Source organism: Botryllus schlosseri, chromosome 7 (assembly GCF_051294905.1).
Source record: "Botryllus schlosseri isolate E-star chromosome 7, Bs_hap1, whole genome shotgun sequence".
Lineage (NCBI taxonomy): Eukaryota > Metazoa > Chordata > Ascidiacea > Stolidobranchia > Styelidae > Botryllus > Botryllus schlosseri.
This window is the reverse complement of record NC_137242.1, coordinates 26,501,948-26,527,583: the sequence shown is the minus strand read 5'-3', so window position 1 is coordinate 26,527,583 and position 25,636 is coordinate 26,501,948. Positions and strand designations below refer to the sequence as shown.

The following is a 25,636-nucleotide window of genomic DNA, read 5'->3' as shown; positions in this document are numbered from 1 at the left end:
AAGGGTTATCACAATGACCTCCAGAAAATTACAATAACTCATCAGTTCCAGGCAAAACATCCAAAATTGAGCAGAAAATATATCAAATTATATGCAATCTTAATCTTTACGTGACAGTTTCTCATATTACAGAATTGCACCGAATTTATACCGTGTAATTAGAAGAAAATAGCTGCCATGTTGCAGCAATTTGCATTAATAAGAATCGCGCAGAGATCAATTATTGGCAATGCTTGGAATGGCCAAGAGTTTTTCTTGAAGCGATTTGAACTTGTGTCTCAATGAAAATATCATGTAAACCAGCAATTCGCTGAAGCAAATATAAATACACTTTCAAGATGCTGGGGAGATTGTTTCATCGCTCTCCATGACAATATTGCAGCAATGGCTAATATTAAAATTCATAACGCCATGCTATTCATAATTTAACTCAGTGTTGACTGAGCTGTATTGTTCTGGCCTTGCAAATGCGATAACATACTATAAGCATATTTGGAAGGTAACTTACTGGCGTTGAAATTTGTTCCTTGCACCGGAAAACTCGGCAGAACCAGACTCAGTTCGTGCGTGTTTTCACAGACTTCTGAGCCATTTCCAGCGCCTGAAAAAATATTCCTACCTTATTTTTTGACACAAGTGAGTCGGAGTTTCACTCAACTTTCTATTAATCCAGTTGTAGTTATATATCAGCAAAATAATATCATAATTTGAATTCTATCATAACAGAATTATACTATATCTATATTGTGTAAATTTAAGTAGACTATAGCACAAACATTAGAATATTGGCTTTGCAGTCTAAGGTAATGAAAAAAAACTAAACACGGCCTCTTGGATAGGGCAAAATCTAATTACCGTAATTTTCTATGCATAATCCGCAAAATTTTCACGATTTTTTGCCCTAAAATCGGGGGGTGTGTATTATACATGGGAACAAAACGCTTGAAAAAATCTCCCTCGAAAAAAATTTGAAATCACACCTTTCTTCATGTTTGTTTCCACTCGCGCATCACTTTCAGCCATCGCGACCAGTAATTCGTATTATCAGTGTAACGTGCTACCAATTAGCAAAAAGCGTGTTGCCAATTAACGAGAGTCGTCTGCACAGCACCCAATCTCCTGCTTAATTGGTTTGCCGTTTGCACGCGAGCGAAATTAGGTCATTCATTGATTGCTGAACGCGCGCTCGGCAATCTTCGCTAATTTATAGACAGATCATGTGCGCGAAATATAATCGCTTGCGTAATCAGTCCACCTCCAACAGGCGTCTCGTGGTGTGCACGACATTACTGTTGGCCTGAGCAATCGCATCTGACCTCGCGCGCAAGATGTCGCATCACCGGCCTCGCAGGTTTTAGCTGCTATCTACTATCGTGTAGAGGCAATACCGTTACTTGTATAATGATTAGCAATCGCATCTGTAACAGGCCTGGTGCGCAAGACGTCGTATCGCGTCGCCAGCCTCGCAGGCTTTGGCTGCTCTGTACTATCGTTTAGAGACAATGCCGTTAATTGCATATTGATTAGCGATGGTTATGTCATGATTTTTCGACAGTGACATCGCAAAACAGAACAACATCGAGTACCAAAACACAGCTCTTCATGTACTGTGAATGCAGGGTGCGTACTATACATGGGTACAGGCTTTTTCCCACAATTTGCATGCATTTAAAGGGTGCGTATTATACATGGGGGCGTACTATACTTCGAAAATTACGGTAAGCACAGTACTCCGAAGTAAAAGTACTTCATCACTGAGCAGTGAGCACATCTGAAAATAACATCCTACTGTTAACCCATACTCACTCACTTATTTTTCGTATCGTTGGCGATTGCTGTATTTCGGAAAAATGATTTGTCGACAGATTGCCCGGGAAAAACATCGAGCTTCTCTTTGATGAAGAATTGAACGTGACTGAACTTTCCGAATTAGATCTCCGCGCCTCCCTGCACAAGAATAACGCGAAAACACAATTTCGTTACATGGTCTCGGCAGAATCAAAGAATGTTATCTCCATTTTTTTCAAATTCATAGAAAATCAAGTTTCTGTAAAGTTTTCATTCTTTTTAGCCATAATTTGTCTATGATTATGTTTGTCACATTGTTTTAAAGCTAATCATGGCCAATATTTGGCCGAAAGCAATTGAAAACTTTACATAAAGTTGATTTTCTCAAAACGTGTAAAATGGACATTAGCAGCTTTGATTCCACAGTGACGACATCTGGAAATAACTGCCTACCTTGAGAGTTTATTCGCCAAGATAAATTCGGTTCTTTTTTCCGCGACAGCGTTGAAATGATCTGACTTGCGGTGAAGTCTTTCGCGTATAAAACGGCGGAACATGTACGATTTGGACACCTGGATTATATTAAACGACTAGATTCATAAAAAATCCTTCCGCCCCGGGAACATCGTTCGAGAGAACTGTCATTATACCGGTAACACATGCGTTATTGGCACTGAAAATCCTTCAGACGTATGCCTACTCAATTACAATTCAAGCAAGATTAATCAGCCCTTACGTATTTCATATTTTCGGCTGACACTCGTCAGGGGTAATCGTCAGCAACTAGTAGAGAATTGGAAAGAACATTGTATTGGAAAGACGAATGTTGATATACAAAGTTCTTTTCAATTCTCGGCTAGTTGCTGATGATTACCCCTGAAGAGTGTCAAACGAATATATTCAGGTTTATTTCAATATCAATGCCATTGTATACCGGTATTGAAGTTCTGTACCTCCAATAGTCTAAACAGCTGAGTAAATATATTACAGCATAACTATATATATATATTAAGATATTAGATTGTGTTCAATTTAAAAAGGGTAGGATGACAGTAGATGGGTACATCCTTGGTGACACATCACCATTGATAGCCTGGAAAGTCAAATGCATTAAAATAAATCCATCCAAAGTGACATAGTTAGTGCATGGCTACTAGTATTACCTATGTTAGTGAGACATACATGCATGATAAGGCAATTGTGTGATATCAAGCAAACACAAACATCCGTACAAGACTGGTACATTCACATGGTCATTTTATCATTGTAAAATCATAGATAAGAAAGTAAGCCTGTTGTGTGCACAGACGCATCAGGACATTTACCCAGTGGTGAGAAGTAGATAAGGTGTTATTTCATTGCAATGACGTATATTTCTAATTCATGGTGACACGACATCATAGTTATTTATAAAACTAGCCTTTGTGCAGAGTTCATGAACTGATCACATAAGCTAGGAATCTAGGATTGCTTCCGCCTGGACGAATGATAAGATAAGACACCTGTTCATTTCCTCTGGACTCAGGACTCAGTTTGGATTTATGTGACACGATATTCTAATATTTGAGTAACGAATAATAATTTTCGGTATTGAAATTCGCTGCTTTTAGCGCAAGATGGATTCCTCCTGGAGAATGACTATGCTAAGAAAAGTTGTGTCGTATACAGAGAAACGACTGGTAATTAGGGCTGAACAAAATGATTTCAGTACTGCAACTTGAATAGAGCATTACGGTAATTCTAAAGCTTCGCGTTCAGTAGTGAAAGATTATTCACCGTTTTCACTAAGTGTTAGGAAATTTGTATGGTCGTGAAAATAACAAATCATCATTAATGTGATGTAGAGCTGACATTATATTCTTAATGGTCACAAAAAGGTGCATATTTCAACTTTCGACTTCTTTGATACAGTTGTGATGTCCTAACGAGTGAACAAATACATTATGTCACATTTACTGATTACAAAACACAATATTTACGACAAGATGCACGCAGTCCACATGACACATGACAACCACAGGCATGAAGTCGAATTTCCCAAATGTAAACATCATGCCCAAAACAAAGATCTGTTATGACATCATACAGCACCATGACATAACAAAGACATTCGAAACTTACTGTGTATTGTCATCCTCAATCCCTGGTCGACATGTTATTTACATTGAGAAACACACAAAGCATAATAGAACTAAGAGTAGCCTACTGTGCATATTATATTAGAGGCCTACTCAGACTCACTCTCAAAGCCTAATGAAATGAGATTAATACTGGAAGCAAGCAAAAAATTGATAAATGAGCAGCAGCTGATTAGTTTCTCATGTGAATTCCTGATATGGTTGACAATGCCCAATGAATTGATATCACACTTGTCAAACTACTGGATTTTCAAAACACGCAACTAGAACTAGAACTACTCAATTTTCAAAATCCGCAACTACGATTAGACCTAGAACTACTCGCTTTCAAAATCAGGAACTAGAACTACTTGAATTACCCAGTAGTTAGTTAACTATAACAAGATTGGTAGTTTGTACAAAGCTGATTTGCACGGGATAAAATATTTTAATCCGACCATTGTGCTGATACCTCTCTATTGAACTGAACCCAGACAGTCTATCACAGTTCAGCAGTCACCGAATACAGTAACAAGTGATAATAAATCAACACGATTCAATACAACGCAGTACAATAGATAACTGTGACATATTTTCGAAGGATTGCATTGTGATATCGCACACCTAAACCAAGTGAGCAATAGTGCATTGCAAGTTGCAACACAGCACGGTACGTACCTTGATGTAAAAAGGAGAATCAGTGGGGTTTATACTTTCCAAAAATTTATTCGCGTTGAATTTCTGATGTTCGTAGTCTAGATACTGCAGGGTCGACCTGAAAATTGATAAAAAAGTTTTGTTAAGTGTCAAGGCAAAAAGGCATACTCAATGGAATAAATCTCATAGATAAGGCACTCAGGTAAGACTCAAGCGGGCATCAAGCTTAAGAACAAATAATTCGGTTTCTTTCATTATATGATTTCCCAAGATTGATATTGAATTTAGTATGGTAAATATTCACACCCACCAACGAGAGAAATGCGTGTACTATATGCAGGGTCGTAGTGACGTCCTCATTTCTAAGATTTCTTACCATTTTCGAGGGCAATGTCTTATAAAGCTACGTTGTGCTTGAGAATTGCATTGAGGTCGAGATAAGCAAAATTGATAACATTATTCTTAGTTAACAGTCTTGGGTGATCTTAGTTTTTGGTCAATGTTGATGGCAACTGGTGGCAATTGCAGTAGATATTAAGGTTTTAATATACCTAATAAGTAGGACGATTTTTTTACCTAAAAACGGAAGATTTTGAACTAAAAAACCTAAAAACCTTAATTTTGACCAAACGTATACAAATTCGGTGTTTTTCCACATCATGTTAAAATTGTACTACTTATCTTCATTTCTAGTTGGAACTGTCTGTCCTTACGAAGTAGTTTGGCATGAAAAAAATAACTTTTTTGTCTCAAAAACTGACAAACTTTTACATGAAAAAAATTTCTTTTAACAAAATCTAGACCTATGAAGAATTCCAAAAGTTACATCATGCATTATGGTAGAAATAAGAAAAAAAAATTGTAGTACAACGAAAGATACTTTCCTACATTCTCGGGTGGAAAGTGTCTGTGCTTACTATGTAGTTGCCGAGAATGTCCGGGAGAAAGAACGTTCTACAGCAGCAGTTATTGGCTGACAATACTGAAGTTGTGCGTACACTGCCGGTGACACACCGTGTAGATTTATTCTGACAATGGTGCCTACATCACAATTTTTCATCACGCACATCTTGATATAAGAACCATGCAATGCCCACCCAGTCTTGCTTCAATTGGTATATTGCGGTTCATTGAACATAAGACCATCTCAACCTATTTGTTTCATTTGAATGTCTATGATTCACAATGAGCAGACAATGAGCCGTCTATAACGGTAGGCCTATAAAGTAGGCCACAAGCTGTAAAATGTCAAATGATAAGTTTGCCGACAGTGCAAAATCTACGATACAAACAAAAATCAGGATGCGAAAAAGTTTCAACTTTGTAAACAATTTCGACATTTTTTGACCTAACGATACAATTTTGACCAAATTTTGACTTTTTTTTGACATCACCCTGCTAATAAGATCCGTGCCTCAACATCATTAATAGCACATTATTCCTACAAGCCACCTGTTAGCTTGCACAACCATACCCAAATATGTCGACCATGAACTCCATGAAAATGTCCAAAATCTTCCGATTGACGCTTTGCCGAATCTCGAGATTATGTTCCCGGATTTCCTCGAGCGTGACCGGGTTGACCTGACACACCGAGGTGACGGAATTGTGCAGTTGAAAATCTCCCAGTCTGAATATAACGAAAAAGTCAAGAAAAACATTGCTTCCTCCGAGAATTTATAACTCATTTCAGATGTGGTCACAGGTAAGCAACAAAGTACATCCACTCTTTCAGAGTATTCAATACAGTTTACCTACTCGTAATACTTACTATGTGGTTCCGGTTTTCCGCCACTTCCACATAAAATACTTTTCGGCAAAACTTTTTACTTTTCAAACTTGAAGATTTTTTAGTAGAAAGCAGGGTTGGGGTGTGTTTCCACCATGCTTATAAGTGATATTCACAACTTGACAATGTTATGGGGTTGCAAGTAAACGTTGAAAAAATTTTTTTACTAAATGTAAATTGTCTAACCCTAATAGCAGGGTTGTAATGACTCGAGTTCGACTCACGTCGCGAATTTTTTGGTGACTCGAATTGACACAGTGAATTTAATAACTTGGACTCGGACGCGAGTCAACACACGACGACTCGGACTCGACCCTCAACTCATAAACTTAGACTTGACTCGGTGGTGAATTGAAAATGACTCGACTCAACTCGAGTCAAAACTATAAAAGTGAGATTGACTTATGACTCGGAACCCTGCGACTTGGTATACAGTCCTGCAACGCAGTGACCTAGGTGACAGCAACAATCATCACAAACCTGACTAATAGATTCTGGACGGCGAAATCTGGCATGCCCAATGCAAACTGACCGATACAGCCACCGTCTGTCTCTGTAGAGGTGTTGGAATTGGTTTGTATAGTGCCGTGATCCAGGTCCACAAGGAAGAGGTCGTTTTCAATCTAGAAAATCATAAGAACAGCTTTCAAATATAAATATCTTCTTGGAGGTATAGAGCTTCAATATACAACTAAAATCGTATATTGATGTGAACCCAAATATTTTCGGCTGACGCTCGTCAGGGGTAATCTTCAGCAACTAGTAGAGAATTGGAGAGAACATTGTATATCAACAATCGTATCACAAAATATGACGTCACCAACATTGAACGCTGTCTTATTTGAGATTTCATTCCATGTTGGTGACGTCATATTTTGTGATACAATTGTCGATATACAATGTTCTTTCCAATTCTCTACTAGCAGCTGACGAATACCCCTGCTGATCAACAGCCGAAAATATACTGCTTCATTTCGATATGCCTATATTATTCAATCGTATATCCCACAAAAATAGGCATGCATCCGATTACTATCTCACCATTTCAACCTGGGCCCTGTGCCTCGAGTGGCAGCCCATCATGAAAATGCCGGGGCACTCCACGAAGCCTACGATTTCGGAAAACAGCGTCGGAATGTACTGGTGTTCCCAGTTGAAAGGACGGATGTAGCGTAGGAAACACTGTAGAAACGCGAGAGTTGAAATCTCAGAAATTAATACACGGGATGACGAAGACCCACCTCCATCACGAGAGGAATCAACGTGAAGTCCGAGGAGAAGAATACGATACGCTGTTCGTGCATAATGCAGGCCAAAACCTAGATAGAAACGTATTTCCGAAATATTACATTCAGACTAGGGTTACAAGACGTCCTCCGTTAGGAGGATTTGACCCTTTTCAGGAAATCGAAAATGTACTCCGAGGACGCCCAAATATCATCCTTTTTGGAAATTCGTCCTGCTTTATAGCTTTGACAGCCAGGCAATGGCACAGGCGATACTAAAAAACAGCATGAATGGCGTGAAATCTGGGATCTGGACGTTCGAGTGCATCTTTCGGGTGTCGAGTTGAAAAAATGACCAGTTTTTCGAGTGAACACCACAGTAATTCCTGTGAAGATTTTCAAATTACTTGTTTTCTTGACGATATTATATATTTTGTGATTCTGTCACGATATGGGAACCCGAATTTAGACAGAATTAAGACAACTGCTCTGAACAGACCCTTGGAGGTCAGGAACTTCAATAGGGCTACACAATTGACCATTATATAGATGTTGAAATAAAACTGCTGAAACTCTCACCAGGGGTATTCATCAGCGGCTGGTACGGAATTGGAAAGAACGTTGTAAACCGTCAATCGTATCACCAAATATGACGTCACCCTCATGACATTTCGAATAACCGAGGCGAGCAGATAGCCAAAGCATAATGTGCTATTTTTAAATTATACACAAAATCATATAGGCACAAACAAGGTTGGGTATTTTGATAAAAGTCGACTCCAAGGCACACAATTGAAAGAAATGTACAACTTCTTTACATACATCCATTCAATGATCGTTATCTAGTAGCCTACAGTGCCGTTCAACCAGGTATATGTCAGGTTTTATCAGGATTTTAGAAGGGTGTACCACTTCCATGGGTGTACTGTACAAGGGTATGCCAGATGCAGCAACTAGAGCTCAATGCAAATAGCAGCTAATACGCCGTCTGATGACCTTTTATTGACAACAAGGCTAGACTGTTTACAATGATTTGAGTATTCAGTTAAAATTGCAGACACTAATTTGCCGTCATATATTAATCCTTACATAAGCTGAAACTGCATACAAAACCGACCACATATGTATTTACACTTGTCCAAAAGTTAAACAAGACTATAATCACATGCTGTGGCACACGTTAGGGACAGGTGAGGTCACTGATAACACCCACTGCATGTGTCGCCAGAACAAATATTATTTGCAGCACCGCGACATAATAAAGCACAACAAATAAAATATTTCGTCATAGAACAGATACTTACGTTCATGAGAACAGCTGGCTGTTTTAAAAATACAAAGAGCGGCAATCTCAAGTCAATATCGATGATGTTTTCGTGGGTAGTCGATGGCGGCAATATAACGGGTAGTGTTCCCAAGGAAAAACGCTGAAATGTAATTATGTAACTAAAAATAGACGCATGATACCGGTATACCCGTTAATAGATGATTTGATTTTTGACCGTAAGCCAACTCTACTAAGCAGATTTGGACGACTACAAAATTTTCAGCTATTACAAATTAGATTAGAATTTAAATAATAAATTCATAAAAACTTGTGAATTTAATTTAATTCCCAATTAGAAAGAATATAACAAACATCAAGGTTAGTTGATATCAAATCATTCTCAAAAGCACTAGAATGGACATATCTGTACATCAAGCTTGATTTGTTTCGCACTATGCACTTTAAACTATAGGCTACTGCCATACATGGAGCATTTTCAAGAAAACCAGAACTTAGATTCGAATTAAAATGGGATAATAGAAACATTCAAGAAATTAGATTGAAACCGTCATGTCACTAAAATTCCCGCCACCAAGTAAAAATGATCCGATATCATGTGATGTAATATCCTAATGTTTGCAGTGAGTAGCGTAAGAAAAGTGTCACTGCCTTTGTACACGCAGTGGAATTGAACCTGACATTATCAATTGCACCTCATACGATAGCGAATACAGAACATCCCTATTAAAGGGTAGAGATGTTTCACAGTAGGCTCTATTGTGAGGCAGGGAAGCGCTGGCCTAACTAAATATTATTATCATAACATAAGTCATGCTCAATCGCATCTCAGATATTTCTCAAATTTTCAGCTGTCGAAAATCAGGAATACTGATCCTGTTACAGGGAAGCGTCGCAATATCCAGTTGAATTACCCAACAATGAATTTGTTCACCGATCAGACTTCCACTGCCAGAAAATTCTAGTTCTTTTATCGAGCTAATAGAGCAATATATAGTTAATCTAATTCGAATGTAATTTATGAAATGTTTCTGTGCTTTACTATAGACTGATAATAATCTAGATAGTTCTAATTGTCTAGTTCTAGTTGTTTAATTATAGGCCTACTAATTATGGAATGGACGTCGTTTATTTTTGTCCTTGATGTTTTTTGCGGCATATACACCAACTCATGATACACATATACACGATCTGCGCATATGCATACCATGAGTGCATGATGGGCATATGCCGCTGGACAAGGAAATGCAGATACAGCCGTTACGGCTTTCTAAGTCATGCACCACCCCTCCATGCTATCCCAGTAATGCATGAGCGCCAAGCAGGGAAGTCATGGATACCGGTGTTACTAATCAGGTCTTTGGTCTGACCCGGTCGGGGATTGAACCCACGACCTACCGATCAAGAAGCCGGACGCTTCACCATTACGCTACCTTAGAGCGAATTGTCTACAATAATCTATTTGTGAAACATTTCTATGCCTTAATTTCAATTCTAATCTAAGTTCAGGTTTTTCTGAAAATGCTACAGGATAACGGAATCAAAACGAGCCAAGCTTGACGTAGAGACATTTACCAATCTCATGCTTATGATAATCAACTGTGATTTTTGTCGTATTTCCTGTTAATTCGGAATTTCGTTCAATTTCCGAGTGTTTGTGAATTCAGCAGGGTTATAATGACTTGAGTCGCGACTTTTGGTGACTTGACTTGGCTCGAGTCATTTTTTCAAATGCGTATTATGACTCGACTCGAGTCAATTTCTCTATTGACTCGACTCGTACTTGAGTCATTGTGCATGACTCGAACCAAGTCATATGACTCGAGACTAGGACGACCAAGAAAGACATTTCATTGTAACTTTGAAGAATAGTAAAGTTGCCACGTTATTGGTGTTTCGTCTTAAAAGTCCTGACACTAGGAAAATAGGGCCAGAAACTGTTAAGACTGACGAACATTACGATATCAGGAATGCGAGCCATTCTATATCACTCAAGTTGAGTTCAAAAAGTGGATAGAAATGAAAACTGAACAGTGAACTTAATCACTTGGACTCGGACTTGACTCGGTGGTGACTTGAAAATAACTCGAGTCAAAACTACAAAAGTGAGACTGACTTGTGACTCGGAACCTACAACCCTGGAAATCAGTAATTCTAATTGTACTTGAATTCGGAAATAAACAGTGTGCAGCTATCAGCCTAATTTTTATTTAGTTTCGATACAACATACTTACGATTCTAACGGAAGGCGGCGGGCAAACAACGAGCGATAGGTTGGTAACGTATTTTTCCACAATATTTCTCAGCGGCAATTTCGAGGATAAGTAATCTTTGTGCAAACTGAAAAATAAAATGCGTTAAATCGGCCGTACATTCGCAATCTCGATAAAAGTATACAAGGCAAATTTCAATCTTTTTAATATTCCCGTTCAAAGAAACTCATGGAGTTTCAATACACAATTGAATAATAATTCATAATGATATAAACCCGAATTTTTTCGGCTGACACTCGTCAGGAGTAATCGTCAGCAACTAGCAGCTAGAATTGGAAAGAACATTGTAAATCAAAAGTCATATCAAAAAATACAACGTCACTGGCTTATGCGCGATTTTTGATATACAAAGTTCTTCGAATTTTCTTCTAGTTACTGACGATCACTCCTGACAAGTGTCAGTCGAAAATATTCAAGTTTAATCCAATACGAGCAAGATGATATTATGCAATTATCATTTAAGTATGGTGGTCAGTGTTTAAAGTAGTTAGTGTTACAGTTCTAGCAGAGGTGGAAGTAGCTCCATAAATTGTGCTTGATTACAGGGTTGTAACCTAGTCACAAGTTAGTCTTACCGTACTTTTATAGTGTTGACTCGAGTCAAGTCCGAGCCATTGTGTTATGACTCAAGTCCGAGTCGGAGTCATTGAGTGTTCACTGTTCAGTTTCGAGTCAAAATCTTGTTAAACCAATTTTCTAGAACTTTGCCATGTGACATCAAATGCTTCACCTTCATAATTTACTAATGTTCTTCACTGTTAACAGTTTCTGGTCGCATTTCCAAGTACCAGTGCTAATAGACGAAATACCAATAGCGTGTTGACTTTGCTATTCTTCGAAATTACAATGAAATGTCGGTCTTCAATGTCCAAGGACATGACTCGAGTACAAGTCGAGTCAATACACAGATTGACTCAGGTCGGGGCCAGTCATTTTCCCCCACCATTTCATGGGGTTGACGGTCAAATTTGAATTTTTTTAAAGGGTACTGCACTCTAAAAATGATGTGGTCTCAAATTGAAGGGCAAAACTAAATAAAATTTCTAGCCGCAGCCGTTTTCTTCAGAATGCCACCGTAATGGAGCTGCAATTTATTGAAATTTTGATAGCAACTTCACGCGCCAGCACTTACGCAGAGATCAAACTTTATATAGTTGTCAGCCGATGTTATGAAGGAAATATGTCGTACACGGCCTATGTCTTGAAGAAATAGAATACACTAGGCCCGATTTTGACACAAATCTTCTGACTCAACATCTTCCGTTTAACGCGGTATCTAAACCACCTTGGCGTGTACGACATATTTCTTTTATAACATCGGCTGACAACTATATAAAGTTCGATCTCTGCGTGACTGCTGGAGCGTGATGTTGCTATCGAAATTTCAATCAATTGCAGCTTCATTACGGTGGCGTTCTGAAGAAAACGGCTGCGGCCAAAATTTTTATTTCGTTTTGCCCTTCAATTTGAGACCTCATCATTTTTAGAGTGCAGTGCCCCTTTAATTATTTCGTAATTAATTTAAAATTTTCAAACTACTGTGCGTTCACATATCTGGCAGTTGAAATCGAGCCAAATTGGGTGTGCAGCAACTTTTTCGGCGACCTTACAATTAGATCAGTGAATCGCAGAAATCCAGAAAAATCAATCAATCAAAAGTCAATTTTTAGCAACCCTACTGACCAATTTCTAAAATGCCAGTACGGTACTTCACATGCAAGTAGCTGCTTACAAAGTCAGCGAGATCACCCACCAGGATAAAGCGTCCTTGAAAACGCTCAGATACGGCTCGGTAGAAATGAAACACACGCAGCAGGGAACGTAGCACGAGTGCGGCCCGTGGTCGTTGCCGTTCACGATATTCCGTTTGTCGGGATTCGAGTTGATTTCTAACGACCAGTATTCAGCGCCGGTCTGAAAGTTAAATTTGAGTGTCAAATGTTAACATCATGTCATGAGAACGTATTCCTGACATTGGCATCAGTCGAAATATAATCTCCGATACATACATAGCCTACATAGTTTTCTTTTCAATAAAACCCGAATTCACAACTTGATATTTTGTTTATCTTGTTTCGCTTAGATAAAACTTCAACTTGATGTTCTGCCGAAAACTGGTTGGTACGAAACTGCCCAAAAATTACTTTCGCCGTGCTATTATCGAATTCATGTCGCGCATCAACCATTTTACAATTTTGAATATTATATTCATATTGAAATGAATCCGAATATTTTCGGCTGACACTCGTCAGAGGTGATCGTCAGCAACTAGACCTCATATTTTGTGATACGATTGTTGATATACAATGTTCTTTCCAATTCTCTGCTAGTTGCTAACGATTACCCCTGACGAGTGTCAGCCGAAAATATTCGGGTTCATTTCAATATGGATATACATTTCAATTGTATATCAAAGTTTTGTACCTCCAAGAAGCTCAACAACCAATTTGATAACAGTAAACAAAAACAAAAATCACATTTAAATTTAGTTATGGTAAGGTTACCATATTTTGGGATCCAAAAAAAGAGGCCAATTTGTACAAATCACGAATGTTAGATTACCGGACTAAAAAACAGGAGATTTGAGAATTTTGATGGGAAATACTCTGGTGTTGACTAAAAAAAGGTCATTTTTCCAGCTCGACTCCCGAAACACCCGCTTTATGACAATACCGGTGTGTGGACCAAAAAAAAGTTCAATTTTCCATTCCGAACATCCTGATGCCGGATTTCGCATCGTTTATGGAGTTTATCCGATGTCAAACCTATAAAGGAGGACATTTCGGCATCCTCGGAGGACAATTTCGATTTCCTGAAAATGGAGTACAAATCCTCCTAAAATATGACGTATGGCAACCCTATTTATGGTGCTTAGTGGAATTTTAGTTGCCAATATTATTAATTATTATTAAAATATGATTCCATCAAATTAATTATTCTACAAGGCGTGACAGTACAGCGAGTACAAAAGGTGTGTGATTATAAAAAGGTTGGGAATCCCTGTTCTAAATAACATACGCATTACAATTTGCAAGCTTCACAAACAAATTTCTGGAATCGGATGATAATAAGATGATAATACATGCAAAAAACTTGAGCATTATAAAAACACTCTACGTTATACGGGTCACAACAATAGATATACCTTGATAGCGTAGAATTGACGGTAAAACGTTAATATAACAGCGTAATGACGAAATCCATCAATGTCTGTCAGCACTGATACGTGAATTGATGATTTTTCCTGCGCTTTGTGCACCTTTGACTCATCTGAAACGGATGCATGAAATGCAAGCGTGAGTATCGTCACAAGTAAGTGGCCAAGCTCGAGTTCATGAGAGATTTGATTTACGGACATGTATTCAGACATGTATTCAGATAACGGTATTTAAAATGTATCGACCAATCAGGTCTTATGACCTTGGTTTGACAACTAGAAAATTTAGACTACAATTTGAATCACAGCTACACAGTTTTTCCAAATCAGAATTAGAATCACTGAATTCGCAAAAACTTGGGCATTGAATTAAATACCCAATTAGGCAATTACAAAGAATTACAACAAAAATTAAATTCACAAATTACATCAAAATTGGATTACCAGAATTTCACTCCAATTAGGCTAGTCCAGTTATATCCAATTCTGTCTGGAACCTTCTTATATGAAAATATAAGGCACCAAACACACACACATAGAGAGAGAGAGAGAGAAAGAGAGGTTATTCAGCGTTGTAAGTGATAGTAAATACCATCCGAACATGAGCGTATTCATCACCGAAGCCAAAATCGGAACTAATGGCCAAAAATATTGAACCAATTTAAAATAATATCATTATAATTTCTCAATCACTTGGGACTTAACGGTGCATTCAAGATTGTAATGACTCGACTTATTATGGAAAATAACTCGACTTAGGGCTATTTGCGTGTGTTTTGACTCAACTTGACTCGAGTCACCGGGCATGATTCAACCAAGTCATATGACTGGGAACTCGGACGGAAAAACGGACTCAAAGAATAGTAAGCTGCCAAATTATTGGTAATTCGTCATGACTGGTGTTTGTAAAAAAACAGCCACAATTTGTGTGAAGTGAGAAAATTGGTATATTATGAATCAACATCATCAAAAGAAAGTGTAAAATTGAGTCGGACAGGATTGAACGAGAAATAGAAACACAATGACTCGGACTCGAGTCACAATAGTGTGACTCGACTCAGCGTTGAGTTGAAAATGACTCAACTTGACTCGAGTCAAAATTATAAAAGTCGAATCAACTTGTGACACGTGACCTTGTGACTCGGTTACAACCCTGCATTCATTGTGATTGACCAGATGTTGAATGCTTACAGGACAGTATTATAACATCAATTAGCTGGATCGTACAAACTTTTGTGCACGTAAATTCGTATTGAAATCAAGTCCATGTCTATTTTCATTATAATTTGCTGCCATGGTTGTAATTCAATAAGCAATTTGGGAAGAGGATGATTAGAAAGCAATCAGCATTCTGAAATTTAGGGCAATTTTTTTACATGTCAAAAAAAGTCAAAATTAGGTCAAAATTTTAGAGTTAGGTCAAAGTCAAAATATATTTACAACCTGCATTTTGTTTGTATTTGTATCGTAGATGTTGCACTGTCGGTGGACTTATCGTTTGATATTTTACAGCTTGTAGCCTACTTTATAGGCCTACCGTTGCAGACGGCCCATTGTCTGCTCATTGTGAATCATAAGCGGTCAAATGAAACAAATAGGTTGACATGGTATTATGCTCAATGTACCGCCATATCCCAACTGAATCAAGACTGCGTGGGCATTGCATGGTTCTTATATCAAGAAGCGCATGATGAAAAATTATGATGTAGACACCATTGCCAGAATGAAGCAACATGGTTTGTCACCAGCAGTGTACGCACAACTTCAGTGTTGTCAGCCAACAACTGCTGCTGTTGAACGTTCTTTCTCCATTCTTGGCAAGCTACTTAGTAAGGACAGACACTTTCTAACCGAGAATGTAGAAAGTATCTTACGTTATACTACAACAGATTTTAATTATTTCTACCATCATACGTGATGTAGTCTAGCTACTGGAATTCTTCATAGGGCCAGATTTCGTTCAAATCAAGTTTTTTCATAAAAAATTTGTCAATTTTTGAGTCAAACAAGTTTTTCAGGCCAAACTACTTCCTAAGGACAGACAGTTCGAACCAGAAATGAAGATAAGTAGTACAATTATAACATTATGTGGGAAAACACCTAATTTGCCTTAAGGTCAAAAATGTAAAAATTTTGATATTTCAGGTTAAAATCTTCAGTTTGTTAGGTCCAAAAAAAGTGCCCTACCCATAACACAAACCTACCAGGCAAACAAACGCTCGGCATATTGCCAAGAAAATCTGTGGAGACGGGCACCTCTTCACGTCTATTGGCTTTTTTCCGCAATCTTCTCACCGACAAACCTCTTTGCAACGATTTTCCTTTAGGCTGTCTGTAAATATCAGTACATCATCTTGTACATGACACACCTACTACATACAATTGTACATAAGGGTTGTTCAGAAATAACTATTTTTTCCAGAGTCAGGGGATACACTGATTATATTGTTAGGTTGCCTAAAAAACGCTGCACACCAAATTTGGCTCGATTCCAACTGGTAGATATGAACGGTGAGTTTGGGAATTTTCAATTAATTATGAAAAATATTTCAAATGTTAGTGCCAACCCCATGACATTGTTGAGTTGTCTACAAAAATAATGTAAACTAATTTGACAAAAATCCAACCCGTAGAGAAGCAAAGTTTTTTTGAGTTTTCCATTAGTAAATTCTAGGATTACCCGTCGTCGTCTCAGGCCATTTTTGCGAATCCGAAATTTTCAACTGCAATAACTGCAATAACTTCGCTTCTACCAGTTTGAAGTGAGCAATATTGGTAAGCATTGTTTTTTTAGACAATTTAACAATTTCATGGGGAGGAAAGTCAAATTTGAAATTTATTATAAAACTCCTATACGTTCACAGATACCAGTTGGAATCGACCAAATTTGGTGTACAGCATTTTTTAGGCAACCTAGCAATTCAATCAGTGAATCCCCGGAATCTGGAAAAAAAGTTATTTGTGAACAAGCCTATTCAAGGCTACATATATTGTCTCAATGGGCAATAGACAAAGCTGGTAGAAGAAATATCATAATTCCTTAATTTGAAACATTAGGCCTACTAACCGTTTGGCAGTAGCAGAACAAAAACTCTGCTGACAAGCCATACCACAATAAATTTCACTCAAATTTGTTAATACTGGGTCCTATAAATATTTACAAAATCCATCTCCCCAATAGCCTGCAAATAAAACGGCACTGGTTTTGAATAAATCATTGTGTTAGAGTAAACGTGAATAGCTGTCTTTTGACTACACCAATGGTTGACGATGTTTGTTAACCTTTATATATTCAGAGCAGAGTAGTGATGGGCGTGCCGGTTCTACTAGCTAACTAAAATTGTTATTGAAAATGTGCGTCAAATTACTCTGTTACTGGCCATCTACGGTGTAAACTGATACATCGGTAGTAAATTTCTTATCGACTACTGTAAACTAATCTTACGACACACGCGAAGCATTGAATTGGTCAATATCAAATCCGTTTGAAATTTTCAAGGCATAAAGGAATACTTCATACGATTTCAATATGTTTGCCAATTTAGTAATTATAATCTAATTGGGAAAAAACTGTGTAGCTAATTCAGGCCTTTAGCTAGGCCCTATAATCCGAACTCTAATCTAATTTGGAAAAAATGTGTAGCTATAATTCTAATTGTAATCTGATTTGGAAAAAAACGTGTGGCTATAAATCTAATTCTATTCTTACTTGGAAAAGCTGAAAATATTACAGTGGTTCCATTTTCATTTCAAATTTATGCCGGCATAAGGAATTTTATTTATAGTTGGAAAATGCTACTGTAAAATTCAGAAGGGTTACCTGTCTTGTTTCACTATGGACGCGTTTCTTCGCTTCAACGAAAATTTCTTAAAGCTAGTCACCTGTGCGTCTGCGGAAAAACATATCATCAAACTTGTATCTGGAATAACGAAGTGCAAATACTCTCAAGGAAATATTGGGTGTTGTCAGGACTCGGGGTTGTAATGATTAGAGTCATAATTTTTGGTGACATTTTCCTAAATACGAAAAATGACTCGACTCAAAGCATGTCACGTTGTGTACTGACTCGATTTGGACTCGAGTCATTGGGCATGACTCAACCAAGTCACATGACTCCAGACAAATCGGACCTGAAACTGTCTGTTATCTGTTCGTTGCACCCAGGCAGAGTTGTTAACACGAGTTGACATAAACAGTATGACTCGGCCTCCGACTCGAGTCTCAACACTACGACTCTGACTCGACTCGATGCTGAATTCATAATGACTCGAACTGACTCGAGTCAAATCAATAGGAGTAAGATTGACTTTTGACTCGGTTACAACCCTGCTATGACTGGAACTCAGACTTGACTCAATGGTGAATTCAAAATGACTCGAGTCAAATCAATAAGAGTAAGATTGACTTGTGACTTGGCTACAACCCTGGGTGTAGTTACGTACCATTGGAGTCGCCGTTAGTGCTAATTCCTTTATCGTTGCTGTCTTGAGGTCCTGCTAGGATGTCTAGCAAATGTCCTTTGAAGTTGCAATCAAAAAGCGACGTGGTTGGCGGTTCATCCTCATAATCCTAAAGGTTTAATGAAATGTGATAAGTGGGGCGATTTTCTTTGAAATGTCAAAAAAAAGTCAAAATAAAGTCAAAATTGTAGCGGTAGATCAAAAAATGTCAAATTTGTTAACAAAGTCAAATTTTTTTGCAACCTGTATTCCGTTTGTGTCGTAGATTTTGCACTGTCGCTGAACTTATAATTTGACATTTTACAGCTGGTAGCCTACTTTGTAGGCTTGCCGTTGTAGACAGCCCATTGTCCCCTCATTGTGAATCATAAACATTCAAATGAAACAAATAGGTTGACATGGTGTAATGCTCAACGTACCGCGATATCCTAACTGAAGCAAGACTGCATAGGCATTGCATGGTTCTTATCAAGAAGCGTTTAATGAAAATTGTGATGTAGACACCATTGTCAGAATGAAGCAACACGGTTTGTCACCAGCAGTGTATGCACAACTTCAGTGTTGTCAGCAAACAACTGCTGCTGTTGAACGTTCTTTCTCCATTCTTGACAAGCTACTTAGTAAGGACAGACACTTTCTACCCGAGAATGTAGGAAAGGGTAGTTCGTTGTACTACAACAAAAATTTAAAATTATTTCTACCATACCGGTAATACGTGAAACAAAGTTTTTACATGTAAAGATTTGTCAGTTTTTGAGTCAAAAATGTTTTTTCAGGTCAAGCTACTTCGTAAGGACAGACAGTTCGAACCAGAATGAAGATAAGTAGTACAATTCTAACATTATGTGGGAAAACATCTAATTTGCATACGTTAGGTCAAAATCAAAAAAAAATTGCCCTAGTAAAAAGGGATATGTAAGCGAAGGAGGTCACAGTAGCCATTGATAAGTTAACCGCAAGTATAAGTAACGCGGTAAATTTCTCTTCAATTATAAGTAGTCACAGGGATTTACAGAGACTTGTCATTTGTCATAAAGTAGAAAATATTTGAAAATCACTCAGGTTGTAAGTATGGTATATCAACTAATGCAGCCACTAATAGGTGCGATTTCGATCTATCTACTGATCCTGCTTCCCAATTAACAAAATATGATGAAATATAAAAAGTAATTAGTTTGACTACATTACAAATTGAAGCGGAAGTGGTCAAAAACACTAAGTTTAATATACCGGCACACTGTTTGGAATATTAGCGTTTTTTAACACCGGTATAAGTGTGGACTGCGAAAGCTTATGAAAAAAGTAACGTGACCTGCTTGGGGTAAAGATTAGGCACCCTAGGATACGGGGTATCGCTCATCTACAAATCTCAAAATAATATGTCAACATAAAATCATGATTATCTAGGATAATAATAAAATTAGCCAGTATTTATGTAGCTAATCAAGTCATCCACAAATGCAGTGTGCAATTTCAGACACTAATGCCTATGTAGCCTACTATACAGGCCTACATTGCACTGTAGTTAAGTTTATCTTCAATTTCACTTAGGTTACAATCAGGACAGCAAAACAAAGGTAGGCCATATTGTGGAAAAGTATTTATCGTTTGGAAAGCTCAAGTTTAATAGCAAGGGAGCATTTAGGTCAAGATTTATCTGCAAGAATTGTTTACTGAAATCAATCCGAATTCAAATTTATACGATAGGAGAAACATGCAGGTAATACAAATAATGATAGACGAAGAAGAATAAACGGCAAAAGCATGCAACAACTGCATACCTGTCTTATTTTTCGAATTTGCAACCCTGTTTCATTATCCATTCCGACAATAACTGCGACTTCCAGCAATCGGTTCTGTAAACCAAGCGACGCCAATCCATCTCCATCCGTCTTCTTATCCGACATTACGAAGATCGATGAAAGATTACTTTACCATACTGTGCGTGTCTAAAGCACTAAAAAGCCTGAAACATGAGGCACAAAAATGCCCGTCAAATTGTATCAAAATGTGAATGCTCAGTTCTCAAAAAGGCGCTCTCGATTCAAGATAACGTGAATACTGCACAAAACAGTACCATGACCGGGTGGTTATTCCTAGGATACTGTCTCGTTAATTATCGGCTGGCTATACTTCCCACTGGGAGTGACTCACTGCTGTGTATTATGATGCATCATTAAGCCCATAGGCAACAGCCTACTTAAGGAAAGTACCTAATTCCAGTAACAGCAAGTTTACGACTAGACATATAGGAAACCAACGTAATTTGTGCCATCCAATAAATATTATGTGATTCGGGCGAAATTTCATGAATATGCATGGTAATAAGCTACAGTTAGTTAAATATTGTAATTTCGAAGCAACATAGAAGCAATCTTGCTTAGAAGGTTTCTATGATGAACAGTAACATTTTCAATTCGTGATAACAATCCAATCTAGAACCATTGCTTTTTATTTAGACACGGTATTTGCAATCAATGTCAGGTCCAGCCGAGGCTACAAAAAGCAGTAACGACACAGTGCAGCATTGCTTAAAAGGTCTCGATTGATAATAATTGCCTAACATACTCAAATTTCGAAGTATAACCGCGATATCACTGCTATTTATCAGAATCAAGTGTCAGCTACTAAGACAGGACTGCCCAACATACAGCTGTTCAAAAAAAAACTTTTCCTTCAGATTTCACTGGCTAGGCCTACTTGATAAAATAGTTAGGTTGGTTAAAAAAAACGCTACACACCAACTTCGGTTCCATTTCAACAAGTAGAAGCGAGATTCGTGTAGAAAGATTTGAATTAATCATTAAAAACAAAAACAAAAAAATTTCAAAATTTTTCTGCCTACTCCATAAAATTGTGAGGCTGTCAGTAGAGATGATGCGCACCAAATTTGGCTCAGTTCCAACCACTAGAAGGGAAGTTATTGCAGTTGAAAAATTTGGATTTGAATAAAATAGTATTTACGGTGACTAAATCTTTAATTATTTACCATAAAATCAAGGAATTAGAAATTTTTCTACTGCAATAACTTCGCTTCTAGTTCTTGGAATTGAGTCAAATTTGGTGTGCACCATCTCTACTAACAGCCTCACAATTTTATGGAGTTGGCAGAAAAATTTTGAAATTTTATATTTTTAATGATAAATTCAAAACTTTCTACTGCAAGAATCTCGCTTCTACTGGTTGGAATGGAGTCAAAGTAGGTGTGCAGCGTTTTTTTAACCAACCTAACAATTTTATCAAGTAGCCAGTGAAATCTGAAGGAAAAGTTTTTTCTTTTGAACAGCCCTGCTACACAGTCAACACAAGTAGACAATCTAAAAATTCGGTTATGCTGTGAAAACAATACAGAACTGGGGATTTGTGTGTCTTAAGGTCTGGACACATGGAGTACTCCAATCGGAATCGAGAAATAATTTTAATAATTCAAGTCGAGTAATGAGAGATGAATTTTCGAGTACTCAAAATTTACGCTCCGTGCCACTGAGAGGTAATTTATCAATGAGAATAATAGTTTTAATAGTATTTTCTACCGTGGAAGCCTTGAAACCAAATTGGTTGTATCGCAGTATATAAAACATACAGTACAAAGCCCTGCATATAAATTCCTTTTTTTCCGGATCCCGGGGATTCACTGATTAAATTGTTAGGTCGCCTAAAAAAACGCTGCTCACCAAATTTGGCTCCATTCCAATCAGTGTACGCCGACGCAGAACCAATTGAGATTTTTGAATTTATTTCGAGTTTTACTGTCAACCTTATAAAGCTGTTTAGCTGTCTACCAAAACGATGCACAACAAATTTTACGCAATTCCAACCCGTAGAAGAGAAGTTATTTGAGTTTTTTATTCATAATTCTGGGATTTTCCCCCGTCCATGCTATTTTTGCAAATCCAAAACTTTCAGCAGTAATAACTTCGCTTCTACGGGTTGGGATTGCGTCGAATTTGTTTTGCATCGTTTTTGTAGACAGCTCAACAATTTCATTGGGTTGACAGTAAAATTTGAAAGAAAAAAAATGAATTGAGCCAAATTTGGTGTGCAGCGTTATTTTTTTAGGCAACCTAACAGTTTTATCGAGTAGCCAGTGAAATTTGAAAAAAAAAAGTGATTTTTGAACACCCCATACGTGTATTAGTGGAAATGACATATTTGTGTGATGATCAACTTACAGCATTATCACAAAGTACAACGAAATAGTTGAGGTCGCTAAAAAACATCATATCTTTATTGGAGTATAGACCTGCATGAAATTATTTGTGGACGCATAAAAGGCACATACGGTGTCCCACTCTCCAGATGGCGTGACAATGAAAGATGCTCTAGTTCTAGACTCGAAGCTTATTACCCGATTCACAATCAAACCACACAGGTACTCAATTTTGAGAAGCCCTAGTTCTCATAGAAACGTCGCTTGCTACGGTGACTCAAATCAAAATCATTCCAGATTTCGCGATATTTTAGTTCAGATATTTTCAGAAAAGTGGTCCTATAAGTGAAGCAGTACACGCACACTTCGGCAGCCTATCTTCTTCTAGCCCGACTATTCCACGCGTTGAATTTCCTCACAGCGGTATCAATCATTTCTTGTATGTGTTCCGCGACGTTGACCTCGACGCGATTTTTTGCCAGAGTCTGACGGAAAGACTGCAGCTTTTCACGGTCGAAATTCAACAAGCTGGCGTTCATACGGACTAGTTTTTCTTGCAGAAAAGGAGTGTTGGCAGGGAAACAAGACCAAAAATGACGCAGAAGCTCGGACGACGACGCGTACAAATGCTGTAATTCGGTTTTGAGGTTTTCGGGGAGGATGTGGTCGATGAAATTATCATCTACACCGACTCTGCTGCGCGAATCTTGAGATAAATCTTTCAAAGCTTGACTGGCGTCCGCGGAAGTTAATACTTGCGAAAAACGTGGTTTGTACGAAGCGCATTGATTCACGACGGCTTGCAGTCCTTGCGACAATGTCTTGTTGTTTAATTCGCTGTGCGTCTCACTCAAAACAGTCGGACCATGGCTGTACCGGTCGGAATGTTGCAGACTTAAAGTCGAATTTACAGTACTTGATACGTCTGCCAAATCATCACACACAGTAGCTTCATGCAGCTTAATCCTTTTAGTGACCACTTCATTATTTTCTGTGCCATTGTTAGCAATTTCTTTGTCATTCTGGCTTATTGACGAAGTCAGCACCATTGCGCTTTGATGATTGAATCTTTTTATGATTGCTTGATTTTGAATCTGCGTACTCGATTGTTTGGTTTTGCCTGTCGGCGGTAAAGTTTCTTTGCTTACTCCATATCCTTCTGCTTTTGAAAAGTCTTCCACCTCCAAATTTAGAAGATTTACAAATGGGTCTTTCAAACCGTTTTTCATCAATGACAGTAGATCTTGATTATCTTTTTTCACGCAATCGGAGAATAAATCTTTGCTGGTAAGGTTTACGCGATCACGGTGGAAGTAATGAGATTGGAAAAAACTGATCCAAAATTCTTTTTCTGTCATTTTATCTGGGACTTTATCAAGATACTTTTTACGTACTGCCGGGAAAGTGCGGAAAATCGATTCAATTTTGTCCGCTGTCAGATTATATCTTAATCCATTACATCCGTCAGATTGAGGTTTAACGTCAGCCAAAAAAGAGGCAGAAACGCCTACCGGTTGTTTTGTATCACCTATATTTTTAGCGGATAGTTTATCTGCGTGTGACGCCCAGAATTCTTCAGGCGTTATAGCTTGTGTGCTGACGAGATCTTTGTACATTTGAAACATTTCAGGGTCTTCCTGTAGCAATCTGTTTTTTTCTTCTAATTCTTTATCGATACGGCGACGAAATCTAGGCAGCATTTCAGCTAAAATGTCTTTGACTTTATTGCGCTTCTCTTTGGCCGCATTTTGATCGGATTCCGCGAAGTGAAACGTTCTGGCTTCTCCACTCAGAAGCACAATTTGTAGTTGTATCTTCGATTTTCCTTCCTGGCTTACTTTCTGGCATTTTATGTCCGAATAAGGGTGACTGACATCGAATTGATCTTTGCTCTGCGGACACCACGCTATACGTTCGGACATCAAATATAATACTCCATCTCGTTTTTTGTAGCGGACCTGACTAGCCATGAAATGGACATCTTCTGCCGATTTCGAAGCCATCTAATTGTATCTTGTTCAATCTATTACAAATTTAAGGACTTGGTGACCTCGACGCTTATATTACGAGTACCGCCAACAACGGGTAATAAAAGAATGCGGACTGAAAGATAAAAATATAACAAGGGGAATACCCATATCCGTGAAAGTTGCAAAGTCGCTCGAGTGTAGAAAACCTTATTATTAGCGTCCTCGCGTTTTATGAAGCTTTTTATCACTTCGAGATACTATAATATTTGCATTACAAAGACAAGATAAGTCCAAACGACAAAGTGAATTGAATTAATCAATTGCACTCCCACCATAGTTAAAAATAATAATAAAAATAAGAAAGAAATGATAACACCATCATTACGTAGCGATGCCATATTTTGGAAATCTGAAAAGAGGACACTTTTAAAAAATTTTCAGACATGCAATGCTGGAGGACAATCCTGAAAATGGTCATGACCATTCATGACCTGAAAAATTGACCATAGTAATCGATAAACACCATAATACCACATACAGCAACAACAGCCAGCAGAGAGAGAGAGAGAGAGAGTCTTTATTTTCATTAAACCAAAATACATAACACACGGCCGTGGTGGTGGTACAGAAAATATGCATGCACAGTATTCGGTATTAGATTAGATAGGAATGATCGATAAGACCGTGAAGGTCATCTAGTCTGATCACGCCAGCATCAAACAGGTACACTTGACTCTAAACAGTCTGGCTGTAAAAAATGTTA

General features: G+C 37.9%; 2 protein-coding genes across 2 annotated transcripts in view; both read right to left on the bottom strand.

Moving 5' to 3' along the window:
• Nucleotides 1-20,669, bottom strand: part of LOC145443822 (DENN domain-containing protein 3-like) — a 43,054-nt gene extending 22,385 nt beyond the window's left edge. The window contains exons 1-16 of the mRNA XM_080321785.1: nucleotides 20,535-20,669; nucleotides 18,736-18,862; nucleotides 18,113-18,182; nucleotides 16,497-16,624; nucleotides 14,281-14,405; nucleotides 12,889-13,049; nucleotides 11,097-11,202; nucleotides 8,882-9,004; nucleotides 7,593-7,670; nucleotides 7,393-7,533; nucleotides 6,832-6,974; nucleotides 6,037-6,192; nucleotides 4,584-4,680; nucleotides 2,242-2,360; nucleotides 1,811-1,947; nucleotides 509-601 (exon numbers count right to left, since the gene is read on the bottom strand). Coding sequence (XP_080177911.1) covers nucleotides 509-601; nucleotides 1,811-1,947; nucleotides 2,242-2,360; nucleotides 4,584-4,680; nucleotides 6,037-6,192; nucleotides 6,832-6,974; nucleotides 7,393-7,533; nucleotides 7,593-7,670; nucleotides 8,882-9,004; nucleotides 11,097-11,202; nucleotides 12,889-13,049; nucleotides 14,281-14,405; nucleotides 16,497-16,624; nucleotides 18,113-18,182; nucleotides 18,736-18,862; nucleotides 20,535-20,660 — 1,930 coding nt within the window. The 5' untranslated portion in view covers nucleotides 20,661-20,669. The remainder of the gene's footprint in view (nucleotides 1-508; nucleotides 602-1,810; nucleotides 1,948-2,241; nucleotides 2,361-4,583; nucleotides 4,681-6,036; nucleotides 6,193-6,831; nucleotides 6,975-7,392; nucleotides 7,534-7,592; nucleotides 7,671-8,881; nucleotides 9,005-11,096; nucleotides 11,203-12,888; nucleotides 13,050-14,280; nucleotides 14,406-16,496; nucleotides 16,625-18,112; nucleotides 18,183-18,735; nucleotides 18,863-20,534) is intronic.
• Nucleotides 20,670-20,719: 50 nt separating this feature from the next.
• On the bottom strand, nucleotides 20,720-25,032 carry LOC145443823 (general transcription factor IIH subunit 1-like). The gene has a single exon (XM_080321786.1). It carries the CDS (start codon nucleotides 24,904-24,906, stop codon nucleotides 23,278-23,280), a length of 1,629 nt encoding a protein of 542 aa, XP_080177912.1. The 5' UTR covers nucleotides 24,907-25,032; the 3' UTR covers nucleotides 20,720-23,277.
• Between the last annotated feature and the right edge of the window lie 604 nt (nucleotides 25,033-25,636).